The 13,265-nt window shown below is 41.4% G+C and overlaps 1 protein-coding gene across 1 annotated transcript; it reads left to right on the forward strand.

The window, feature by feature from the left end:
• The first annotated feature begins 185 nt into the window (after window positions 1-185).
• On the forward strand, window positions 186-13,150 carry LOC106943388 (disintegrin and metalloproteinase domain-containing protein 19-like). The gene is made up of 6 exons (XM_015026701.1): window positions 186-289; window positions 9,475-9,553; window positions 9,806-9,882; window positions 12,090-12,291; window positions 12,639-12,704; window positions 13,045-13,150. Exons 1-6 carry the CDS (start codon window positions 186-188, stop codon window positions 13,141-13,143), a joined length of 627 nt encoding a protein of 208 aa, XP_014882187.1. The 3' UTR covers window positions 13,144-13,150.
• Window positions 13,151-13,265: the final 115 nt, after the last annotated feature.

Raw genomic sequence — 13,265 nt, forward strand, 5'->3', positions numbered from 1 at the left:
AGGTCCTCTCCCGCGTGTGGGTGCCCCCGTGTAGACACAACAGATGTGAACAAAAAGGGGTGTGTGTGTGTGTGTGTGTGTGTGTGTGTGTGAGAGAGAGAGAGAGAGAGAGAGAAATGTTGGATATTTACCCAAGTAACAAAACAGCTGAGATTTGTTCTCATGTGAAGCCAGTGTGCGTTGCTATGGCTGAATCTCTTCTGTTTTGTGTTTTCCAGCATCCGGCAGAGGTCCAGGTTCTGATCTCAGCCGAGGGCCAGCAGCTCAGAATACACCTGGAAAAAAACGAGTGAGTGTACCTTCAGGAAGACACAGCATCATTTTTTTTTTTTTTTTTACATTGGGGACATAAAGTTTAGTATATTTTATTGAGATTTTTGGTAACACTTTATTTGAAGGGGTGTGCATAAGACTAATATGAACATATTAAGACTGTCATGAACATAAAGAAGTCTTTATGAATGTTTCTGATAGTTGTCATGAAGTGTCATTCGGTAAATAATGACACTTTTAATGCAAAGTTGCTCTAAAAGTTGCATTGAAAGTCCATTAAAAATGCCAACTTTGCATTAAATTATCATAATTTACAAAATCATGCAAAGTTGGCTCACACCCTTTCAAATAAAGTGTTACCAGATTTTTTGGTGGCAGGCCAAAGTGTTAGATGATGTGCAAATTTATTTTACGAATCAAGATTTACGCCAGAAAACTTGCTAAGTGGTTGGGCGCTAGGGCAGTCATTCATCCAGCAGCCCCGTCGCGTTTTTGAGTTAGACAGGAAATTTGAAAATATCACTTGACAATTATGTGTTATTGAAAGATTGGAAGATTAACACCTGATNAACAACTATAAAGTCTTAAAAAAAATGCAAATATTTAAAAAAAATAAGCCATGCTTACCCTGCAGGGGGAACAAGTAAAGCCTGGTTTACTCGGATGCCCGTAAATAAAATCCAGTCTACAACAAATTACTTCCAGAAGTCATCAAATTAGTTTAATACAGTCCAAACATGAATAATGGATGGTAACTGACAGAGCACTATAATTCATTCATTCATCTAAAAATGCAAAGAGTAGGCACAATTGGCTGCTTGCCGAGATGGTGACCTTGGAAGAGCTGCAGAAACTCACAGCTCAGGAGGGAGAATCTAGTGCGCTCTCCCCAAAAGAGTGGCAAGAAGAAACTCACTGGTGACTGAAAAGCCATAAAAACTCCTTTTACGGTTTGCCACAAGCCACATAGTCAGCTGGTCAGATTGTTTAAATTAAACATTTTGGCTACATTCGATGTGCTAATGTGCGGTAGAGAACCTACACTGTGCATCACCGTGAATCCACAGGGTGAAACATGGTGGCAACATCATGCGGTGGGGAGGCTTTTCTTTCTTAGCGGCGAATAAGTCGGGTTCGACAATGTTATTTGATCCAAGGTAAAAGGTTATGGAGTCAGAGGTATTTTCTCCACTGCGTCTTCATCTCGGTTGTAGCCTGTTTAAGCCCAGATCAGCCTTCCGTTGCATCTTTAATTTATTACCCCTGCAGCTAATTTGCTCCACATTTATTTTGTAAGAGTGAAACTTTCTCTAAGTAACCCTAACGACAACCCAAGTACCACCAGTGGCACTTGAGAACCATAGGATTACGGCATCTCAGTCATCAGCGGGCCGACCTGCTTGCCCTTGTTTGTTTGACCAGATGTTAGCTGTGACATGGACGCGTTCACAAGGTCAGCGCCCCCGGTGGTGGGTGATGACGAGGGGGGGCGGAGGGAGGGGGGTCGTGGTGGACGACAGACACCCGATCCGTCCGCCTTGAGCTAACAGGAAGTGAGATTGTGCCTCTCCAGCGAACATCCTGCAATCTGATGTTGCGGTTCCTGTCCACTAACAATGAGACGATGGCAGAACGAGAGCCAAGTGTCTTGCCCCTCTTTAATAGAAAGTTTGCAGGGTAGGTCTGCGTTTTTTACGATAAACGAGCTGAGGTTTTATCACTTGGATTGGAGCCAGCAGACAAGTGGACAGCAGAGCCTTAATGAACGTCAGCCACGGAGTCTGCTTCTGCCCTCGAGTGTATTCCTCATTTGGATTCTCACAGAGCCGCGTCTCCAGCGAGTCTGGATGAACGTTCCTCCCTTACCCACCCGCCCCGAGGGATTTTCCCCTCCGCTCCGTCGACCCGGCAGGTGGTCTCACTGTGGGGGCCCCCCTCCCACCTCCCTCTGGGAGAAGGGATTTTCATCAATCACAACCTGTCCGACCATGTGTGGTCAGAAGACAGAGCGGGAAACGATGACTGATGAGGCGACGGGCGTGAGGTTTTGACATAGATTAGATAAAACTTGTACAGTGTGTTTCTCGGAACAGGATGGAGAAGGTGTTAATATACTCAAGAAATGATTACAAGCTGTTCCAAAAAAGAGGAAATACGATCTTTTTCTTGCAAAGATAAAACAGCATTTTGAAATCCTTCTTGTGCAATTTTCCTCTGTTCTGGGCCAGGAAACGATCTGAACATTTCAAGACATCCAGTTAGGTTTTGTCCTGATATATTTTTGCGTGTTCATAATAGCTCGAATGCTGCACTTCACTTAGAGACTGCACTTGCTTCATTACGCAAACATATTTAACAAAATTTACGCTCATCATAACTTCTAACACTTAATTGGATCCTTGAGAGTTTTATGGTGTCTTGCAGCCCATCTGCCTGGCATGCAGATTTACATTTAGTGCACTTTCACAGCGTAGCTTGCCAGCCCAGGCTGTTAAGCACCACGAGTCATCATTTTTACAACTTTTCTTTTTTAATTATGTTTGGGTTTGGAGCTTACTGTCTCCATCTTTGTAACAGCAAAATCTGTAGCTCAAATTTGACCTTACAAAGTTTTTTTTCTAAGTATTTATTCAGAGAATAGGAGGAAGTCGAGAGAAATGTTGTCTAAGAAGTGTTGCTTGAAGACCCATTAAACCGGCACCTTTCCCAGGGATTTAAAAGCGCTTTTTGCTGATTCCAGGCTGCTGAGTTTCACCATAGCGGGGCCTTGAAGATCTTTTAAGTTAATGCTAAACATGTGGTGATGTAGAAAGAAAGCTGAAATACTCCAGCAGCATTGATAGTTGAGTGTTATCGTCTACTGTTGGTTTGAGCATGAAGACAAAAGGAGTCACAGATCCACCATTTTATAATGAATGTTTACAGATAATGGTTAGTGATTTAGTTTGTAACGTGATCTAAGGAGAACAGCAAATGTTTTCTACTGAGAGGGAAAAAAATACCAAGTAAATATTTTATGCTCACAAACAACACCCCAGTTGTTTCTCTTCAATCCAAGATTTCAGTTCCTTGGTCCTTTTGACAAAACTTGCTTCCAGCAAATAGACCTTCTTTTTTTTGGCACCGTCATCAGTTTGCTTTGTCATGGCTCATGCATGTTGGATATCCTAGCTCTAATATATGGTGATATTTGGTCTTTAAATAAATATTTATTATTCATATCTGACTAATCTTTGCTGTTGGACAAAAGGCTTTTGAGGTGAAGAAAACCAACACTGATACTGCTGTTTACTAAAATATTGTGCTCCAATAATTCCAGGGTTTTTTTTACCCTTAATTGACAATATGTAGTTACTTTGAAACCAAAAATAGTTTCCTTTGTGTCATTTCAAACCAGTTTTCGCATTCTTCTTTGACTTTTGACGTCAACACGGTATTTCTGGAATACTCAGACCATCCCATCTCCCACCAACAACAAAACTCACTTGACTCCTCTTCCGTCCTCGTTCTGGTGCTTCGCTAGAACTCCAGCAAATCACCCTCACCACATCTAGATGCCTAAATGCATTGAGTGCTACAATAGTTCATGTTCAAGTTCCTACAGAACAATTCTGATGCTTTCTGGAAAGACCCTGTTTTTTGTTTTTCACTCTTTAATTTTAGCACTAGTATTATGTCCCCCCCCATCGCAAATCATTGTTTCACCCCTTTGTTTCCCAATAAAGACTCCCAAAGTACTTTTGATTCGTTTCTAGTGCTGAGACACAAATGGCTGTGAGACTAAAAGCTTGGCCGGGGAAGACTGCAGTTTGTGTCGGAGGGGGAAGATTAATGATTTTTCAGGAGCAGCCAGATGAAACGCTGCCAGTAAATACATGCCATGGTAGTATCCTGGCTGCATCTCTGTATCCTCTCTGCACCTAAAACTGTGTTACAAGGTCAGCAGATATATGGGAAACCCAAAGCAGCTGTGGAACGATCTCGATGTCATCCTTTTTATTTGTCTCTTGTGACGCTCCAAGGCTATCGTTCTCCAGCTGTCCTTCTTTTCTCCCGGCTTTACCTCATCTGTTCTTTAGCCAGTCGCAGCAACAAAACGTGAAGGAAAACATAGACATTAGTGTTTGTCGGCATTGGTTTTCTTTGTGGCCGGAGTCCAAACCTAATCCATTTCTGTCCTTCCCAGTCATTCTTCTCTGTGTGTGTGTGTGTGTGTGTCTGCATTAGCTTTTATCTAAATGAAAGGCCACGGCGCACTTGCGTCGGGCTGATTCGGTTAAGAGCAAGGCGAGGACCAGAGAGTGCAGGCTGACTCAGAGTGCAAGAAAGGTAATGCAACTACACAGCGAGATGGAGAGGAAGCGGTGTGAAAGGGCGTGTCATGGACCGGAGGGTTGAGCAAGGATGAGCTGAGAGGAAAAGTGTGACAGTTGGGGTCGGTTTGGGCGTGAGTTATATCTCTCTGGTTCAGACAGGACCCGTGTGGATACTACCTCTTCCTCCACTGCCTGACTTTCTCTATTCTTCAGCTTAGTGCCCTTCCTGCACATCATTAAGTGCATGAACCTGAATGTTGCACTCCCTAAGGAAACGCGGCCATTGTCTCTCCTCTTTGCTCTTTTCCTTCTCCTTCAGTCCGCCCTTATCTTGTCCCGTCCTCCACTGACCAGCTCGGAAACCGGAGTTTTCTCACCTCGCCTGACGCTCCCACGGGGCTCCAGTGTAAATAAACGAGCCCGGCAGCGAGGCTTAGGGAGTCGGCGGCCACACGCAGACAGATGACATCCGCAAGCTAACTTTTACAGACTCAGTGGTGAAAACAGATGCGGGATGTCATCTTTTTTTTTCGCCATCCTCCCTGTTCAGAAGCCTTTGCAGAAATGTAGTTTTTCTTTTTTGCTCTGCGTCAGCCATCTTTCTCCTGACCCCCTACCTCTGTGCAGTGATGTCATCTGATACTATGAGAGAATGCAACCCTCTGACCCTGTTGCATTACACCCCCTCGCTCCCCAACCCTGTCCCCACCCGTCACTATCTCCAAAGTACATTAGCATTACTCCCCCACTCCGTCTTTCTCCTGCCAATGTTGAACCGGCTCTTTGTTTCAGCTTCATTTGCTGGACAGCCCAGACTCCAGCAACATTGCTGTGCTAAATCACAGCATCTGTCCAAGCACTGGAAGGCATCCAGACGTCGTTGGCCAGCACATAGGACTTTTACAGTCTCACTTTGAAAGCCCTCGTGGTATTTACTGGAATGCAAATAAGCTAAAGGCTTTAGGTTTTTCTAAAGTCAATGGGATGCGTTTTAGGCTGATTGGCTCAAACTTGGCAGTGGAATGAGGTTCGCGGCGCCTGGCCATGCTTAGCTGTGCTGCTCCTAAAGTGTTTCATCCCTCGCAAATTTATTTTTCACATTTTATCACGGTTCAAACTTCTGTTTGTTTTAGTGGGATTTTATGTGCTAGATCAGTACAGTGAAGTGCATAGATACTAAGTGAAGTTATTTTTTGTCTTATCACACGTACAAGCCAGGATTTCTACTTATTCATATTAATAAGATATGTAAGATCAAAGGAGGATTTTATGTGTTAACACCAATTTGTAACCACATGAATATACTTTGATCAAAATCCTTGTTTTGCCATTACTGTGGCAACAATATGTCTCTTTTGGTTTTCTGTTTTGGTTAACTGAGTTTATCTTTACAAATCAGAATTATATTCTTAAACTCATCTGGCAGTGTTTGATACTTTTGTGAATATGACTTTGTAAAATTAGTAAAGTTGACCTTGTGCTTTTGGAGCGCACATGGTTGTTGAAAAGGAAAACAGTTTCTGTCACGCAGGTTCGTCGCCGCTGTTTATTCCAGTTTTTAATCACCAGTTGACGCCTCCCATCTGTCAGGAAATACTGAGACAAAATGAAACTGCGTTGATCACATCCTCTGTGATTTAGTGTGGCACTTTTACCTACTCTATTTAAGATACCGGTTAAAGGAATTAATCTATGTCACATCTCCTACTGATGATAAGAATGAGCATGCCAACCTTTGCATTCTGGTATGCAAATGACCATAAAGATAATGGAATATGTTATGTGTGCAGCTTTGATTGGATACATTTTTTAAATAAATTCTGCCAAACACCCTTAAGAACCGACAGGAGCTGCACCAGGGTGTAACAAATGTGTTGCTGGCGGTAGAGGCTAGTTGTATAGTTTCATAGATGGTGTGTTTTGACTATGTGTCACGCCGGGGCAGGTTATATAGCCATCAGTCTGCTAGTGTACACAAACGGTTATCCCCAAGGATTGGTATGTCAGAGTGGTTTTGCTCAGGCACAGAGCTGCTGATTGGCGTGTGAACAGAAGCAAGAATGGAGACGGAGTCATTTGTTTCTTTTTCAGACGACATAATTGCCCTTCATATAAAAGAGCTGCGAAGTAGCAGCAGAGCGAAGTTGAGTTTGTCGTTCATTCGGTCTCTGAAAACCACAGAGTCTTAAAGATAACCCGAGATCATGACGGGAATCTGAGTTCAAGAGGCTGCAAAACTAAAGAAAGGCCAGATGAGGTCAGGAGGTCAAATCCAAACACTGTGGGGGTTGCCCTGTTTGCGATGACAGTGACTGATCAGTTTTAAATCCTCTATGTGGGACGTGTGTAATTTTAGAGCCTCCTCTTTCTCTGTGGATGATGAAGTAGTCGTTTCTGTCTGTGACTTGCTTTGTTGAAGATTGCATCAACAGGCTGTCATTGTTTCAAGTGGCTGGCCTCCCTCAGGGCGTCTGACAGGGGACGGAAAAGACTTCCCTTCATTTGTCCCAATCACGCTTTAGAGAAACAGATATTTTGGGAGATCTCCTCACTTGCGTCCTTGTGAGATGCAATTTGTATGATATGCATTGTATGTAAAGCAAGCAGTGTGTTAATTTAGCAAATATACATATACGGCAGGAAACGAGAGGACACAGATCAAAGATGTCTGAATTTAGCTGTTGAAGTGGTCAGCCATTTTTAAGTGGTGTTTGGATTTCACTAGAAATGTTCATGGTAAACCATCAGACACTGTAGCCTGAGTTGACTAATACTGTGCTAATGTTCTCAGCTCATTGTATAGATTATCAGACTTGTTGATAATTCTTTAGCACAGTTACTCCTCTGTTAGCAGCACCAGTTGACAGAAAGGTACTTCTTAGCACTTTATACATTCAAACACGGCAACACCACAGTCCTTAAAAGACGTTGTACTGAACTGAATACATTGTTTACCCTATGATATACAAATGTTTACCAATGCATCATCACCACTACATCTTACGTAGAAGCCATATTGGAGGTTGAGGTTAGGTTGGAGATGGAACTCAATTGGGAAATGTTTTAGCAGTTATTCCCTCATTCAGAAGTGAGCTATTGATGTAGTGTCTGAATTTCAAATGGAATTAAACATTCCTCAAATGGTGCAGTAAACGTGAAGCACTTGTACAATAGATTGGTTGAAATGACCAATTATGACAAGCAGCCTGAGCTTTCTTAGCAATGCCATGCTAATGCTAATTCGGCTGAATTTATTAGCCTTATGTGCATTCGTACACTGTAGAAACACATTGTCTAACATTGATTTTCCAATAAGTACCGTATTTTTCGGTACTTTTTTCCCCTCATTTTGAATCATGCGGCTTACAGCCCGGTGCGGCTTTTCTGTGGATTTTTCTTCAACCACCAGGGGGCTCTTTAGCAGGAAGGGAATCATTGGAAGTCAAAATTGTAAATCAAAGAAGAAAGTGCTGATTTTCGTTTACAACAACATGCTAGCAGCTGGCACGAAGGAGAAATGTTTTCAAACTCATACCCCCTCATCATGGAACCCACATGAGAGGAGATACCAGCTGCAAATAGCCCGTTGCAGCTTGTAAGTTTTGTTGTTGTTGTTGTTTTTTTTACTTTGTGGGTGCGGCTTATAGTGAGGTGCGCTCTATAGTCCGGAAAATACAGTAGATACAAACAGGTTATAAGTGCAGCTACAAGCTTAGCTTGGAGTTTGAATTTAAAAGAAGCCCCCGTATTTCAATTGAATTACAACTTCAGAGAGATCTATAGTTGCTTAGCTTTTAGCTACGCTAAAGCTCAGAATGCTAGCTAACATTTGGTTCGTGTTAGTGAAAGGACAATTCATTTCCAAAGTCAGTTGTTTGATTAATTAAGCTAACTTCACCCGGTGTTTAAAACAACATCAATGTTGTCTTCCAGCTTTTGTGCTGCAGCACGAAACAGATACTGAATATTAAAAAAATAAAACTACAATACCTAATGCATTTCAGTCAAATTGGTCTGGGTCACGGCTGTCACTTGATTTGGTAAATGCATCTATCATTCTAATTGGAATTTGCTGGACTAATGATTAAAGGATTCTAAGTTCAATCTTAGGGGAGAAAAATACACTTGCAGAGGCAGAGCAAAAGAAAACCATCTGCAGGGCAGACAAAGTTTATGAATGAAAACAGGAAGGATGGATTGAGACACAGTTGGACGGAGCACTACAGGAAAAGAAGCATCAACGCTGATCTGAGTCCAAAGGCCCTTGCTGAAACACACACAAACACACACGCACGCACGCACGCGCACACACACACACGTGCACACACACACAAACACACACGCACGCATGCACACACGGAGATGCAGGATAAGACAAATGCAAGGCTTTACCCAAAGCAATGTTTTTTCAATGTCCAGACATCCATGCAACCTCCACTGATTTATCAGCCTCTGCGGTGGAGTCAGACTTGTTTAGCAATTGAGAAATGTTTTTATTGTAGAAAAAAATACATCTGGAACATGGGGAGCTAACTTCGTCCACAAAATGCTTTTTCACCATTGAGTTACACAATCCGGGCAGCAGGTGAAGGATTTCAGGAAAACATATATATAGATTTATTTAAACACTCATGACATCTTTTTTGTTCGTTACTATCTCAGATTTGCTTAAGAAAATCGTTAAAGCACTTTGGTTCAGTGAGGTTATCTCCCAGAATGAATAGTTTACAAGATTGAGATGCAATGTTCTCTTTCACTATCTTCGTTCCTTCAGCTGTTGCTTGTTAACCATTGCCCACGGTTCACGTTCACCCTTGAGATCTCTATATGTTTTGCTGCTCTGTGTCTCCAATGTTTACGTCCTCTTTGTGCTGACTGCCTCCAGACAGCTGCTGGCCCCTGGGTATCAGGAAATCTGGTACAGCCCTGATGGAGCTCGCTGGTCCGCTTCTCCTGCCAGCACCGTGAGTCTAAAGAAACAGTTTTATGCTCCTAAATCACACAGCAAAAAAACATTACAGCGCATTTCTGAGAAAAAAAAAAAAAAAAGGAAGATTCGATGTGAACCTGAGGAAATCAAGTGAAAATCAGCGTCGGTGTTAAATGCAAGAATGTTTCTTTCTGAAAATACATGCAAGAATGTTTCTTTCTGAAAATACAAGAACGTTACATTGAAAACAGAAAGCTGAGGGTTGAAACGAGACTTTGTTTTTCAGGAAAATTGTTTCTATCATGGCGAAGTTCTGGGCATTGAAGGCTCCAGTGTTGCTGTCAGCACTTGTTCAGGGATCAGGTAAAGAAAACCAACGTTTATTCACAGACTTTTATTTACTCGTGCATTGAACTCACAAAGCAGACTGCAGTAAATATATAGATTCACTCTCAAAGGCCGGGCTTTACAGCTTTGATGAAGGAGCAGAAATATTCATTAAATCTAGCAGATGGGAGGTTTTTAATTTATTTTGTTGTAGCAGGTTGCTGTAGTTTTCAGTTATATGACTTACTCGCAAAACAGAAATTATTTTATCATTTTTTTTTTTTTTCAGATGTTTGGTTCCTTGTTCACCCTAAAGTACCTGCATAATGCACTTTAAATGAAGGCACAAGCAGACTGGTTTGTCTGAATTTAGCAGGTATACTTTTGAATGTTCGCCTTTTTTTTTTTTACGAGTATTATCATAAGAGTTCATAGAATCAAATGTTAAAAAAAACAACTCTTCAGCCCGTAGAGAGAAATACATGTCGTCAGATTTGAGGCTGACAGAAAAAACATGTTTCCTTAACTAACAACAGGAAGATCTGAGTGGAATCTATTACCAGTATCTGTTAATCTATTACCTGTAATTGATTAGGTTATGCTGTGATAATGTTTGAGTATTCTAACTGTAGATGTGCCATCATCGTATCTTGATGATAGAAACTTTTACAATCACCTTTTTTTTTCTTTTTTTAATACAGATATGCATCTCAGTAAATTAAAATAGAGTAGCTAAAAAACTTAGTTTTTATATGCATTTATTTTATTTGGAGTGATATTTTTGAAGCATCTATTAAGAGTGTGGCTTACAGTAAATTTTTCTAGTCTTTAAATTTTATATTGTTTTATATTAAAATTTTAGGGTTGGTTTTTTTATCATTGATTTGAGATGTCCCACCTTGATTTTAGGATTTTACCAATCAGCGTTGTGGATTCCCACAGTGCTGTGAAAATCCACCTCTTTTTTTTCTTTTTCTAATTATCAGACTGACTAATCATTCAGAAGTAGAAAATGCCCATTTTACTGCTTTTTGGAATCATGAAATTCAAATTGAAATGAACCTGTAGTGTCTAAATGGAGTCTGGATGAAACACTGAACAGATAACCCAGTCCTTATTTGTCAAGTGCAAGAGTTACAGATTTTGAAATAGAGCTGATCTAAACAAATCCAGATGCCAAACTAAAGCTGTGAAGCGGTGCTACTCCTCTCTCTATTTCAGTACTGTATACATTTGTGTCTTGTGGAACTTAAAAATATAACTACTAGGAAAGTAGTTTTAAAAAAAAATTCTCTGTATTTAAATTTCCACAAACTATAAAAACCACAGGTTGAAAAAATAGAGTCTTGACAAGTTTGGTGATTCTGAATGAAAACCATGTAGGACCCGCGTACATAGATAACGACAAATGTCTAACGTTGACAACAAAACTGAGACTACTCAATATATAAATAAATATAAGCATATTTGGTATGCAAGAGGGGACATTTCTGAGAAGCTTGTCTGTGAATTGAATAATTGTGCTGCAAAAAAAAAGAAAAAAAAACACTGCGCAAACACTTATACTGTGATAATGTTGGGGCCAAACGCTTATGCAGTGCGTCTAATCTCTCATGCAGTCCTTTGAGTCAGTAGGTTATTGGCTCTAAAATAGGTTCATCCAGTGCAGCTTAGTGTTTTGTTGTTGTGTTTTTTTTTTCTCCTCCTGCGGCTTCAGAGCTGCTGATGTTTCCCGCTGGAGGCCCTTTCAGCCGAGGAGGAACCCTGCCACAAATCAAGTGTTTATGCTTGGCCGTACATCTGGAGGGAAAGCGAAGGAGTACATCTCCATGTCGATTCTTTTCAGGAATGCAAACAAATCAAAAGCGGGACGCCGATGTGTGGGCGCCCGACTTCAGCAGATGTTCTCTGCAGATGCGCGACCCTGCTGTTGTTGTACGCATTGCTTATGCGGAGAAGCCGAGAGGATTGTGCTTCGGCTGCGTCGGTCCCAGCTGATCTTTATTTGTCAACAGCAGGAGGCATGCACTTCTCTGTCCTGACAACACGTAAAGTTGTCAAAGTGAAAGAAACCAAAATGAAATCTACTGGGGTTTTTTTTCCCTCTGTTTCAGCTGAAAATGTATTACTTGTGAAAATGTAAAGCAGTAGAAAGAAATGGGTTTATTATTGGCACTCTTTCCAAATCAAGGAAGCGAACTGATTTCCGTGATGATGTATGACTTTACGTGTCGTTTCCTCAGGGGACTGATCTCTCTGAACGAAAGCGTGAGCTACCTAGTAGAGCCTCTTCCCGATTCCACCGGTGCCCGGCAGCATGCTGTCTTCAGAGCGGAGAGTCTCCGTCTGCCCGAGGGGAGCTGCACACATCACTATGGCGATGAGGAGCATCGGGGCAGGCTTAATGACTTCATCCGAGGAACGGCGTCTCCACGGATTGGGAGGGTGGGTTGCCATCTTAATGAGAACCAAAACTTTAAAGTGGCTTTCATAAATGTTCCTAACCCTTAAACGTGTTCAGAACAACAAACTTTAACGTATTTTACTGAGAATATGCCAACGAAAAGTAGCTGACTCAGAGGAATGCAGACAAAGCAAAGAGGGACACTCATGTAAGTTCTTCTGACCTGTTGCTGCCACCTCTAGAGATAAAGCTACTACTTTGTGTTGCGCTGACACGTAAAATTCTAATAAAGCAAGTGAAAGTTTGTGGTTACGATGTGACAAAATGTAAATAAAATGTTCAAGGGGTGTATGACACTGTTAACTCATTCAACCGTCTTTATATGCAGGAGAAAAGGGAGGTGATGCAGAACATGAAATATGTGGAGCTTCTGTTGGTTGCAGACAGAGCTGAGGTAAGGAAACAGGTTGGGAGATGTCCATATATGGTCGCATTTTATCAGATGCTAATTGTGGTTTTGCATCTTTAAACATAGGAGTTGGAGAAGTATATGTGGAATTCACACGTGTTTATTAATATATCAGTACATGATTAGATTATATATAAATTTCCATCTTACATGGTTGCTGTTAAATTTTTAGTTGGTAAACATGAACTAATGAACACATTGCACCGACTATTTCTATTTAGACACATCTCTGAGAAATTCCCCCTGTCATAACTAAGATGGATTTAATCAGAAAAGCAGCACATGCATCACTTATGTGTTTATTGTGGTTCGTGTTGCGTTGCAGTTCGAGAGCCACGATAGGAGTTTAGACAAGACAAGACAGAAGCTACTGGGAGCAGCCAACTTGGTTGACAAGGTAGCGTCTCGTTTGAAACGTCATTAAACACACAAGATGTCAGATTTAGATTCAGTGCACCTGTTTGTTGTCTTCACCCCCCCCCCCCCAAAAACCCCCCCAAAATAAAAAAAATTTTTAATTTATGGGAGGACTAAAATAATGAAGAG

Source organism: Poecilia latipinna, unplaced genomic scaffold, assembly GCF_001443285.1.
Source record: "Poecilia latipinna isolate Pla-1442-1.1 unplaced genomic scaffold, P_latipinna-1.0 Scaffold5245, whole genome shotgun sequence".
NCBI classification, from domain to species: Eukaryota; Metazoa; Chordata; class Actinopteri; order Cyprinodontiformes; family Poeciliidae; genus Poecilia; species Poecilia latipinna.

Coding starts and splice junctions, on each gene's coding strand:
- LOC106943388 (XM_015026701.1), top strand. CDS start 186: ATGGCTGAATCTCTTCTGTTTTGTGTTTTCCAGCATCCGGCAGAGGTC. Junction 9,554..9,805: donor CCGCTTCTCCTGCCAGCACC/GTGAGTCTAAAG, acceptor TTTGTTTTTCAG/GAAAATTGTTTCTATCATGG. Junction 12,292..12,638: donor CGTCTCCACGGATTGGGAGG/GTGGGTTGCCAT, acceptor CTTTATATGCAG/GAGAAAAGGGAGGTGATGCA.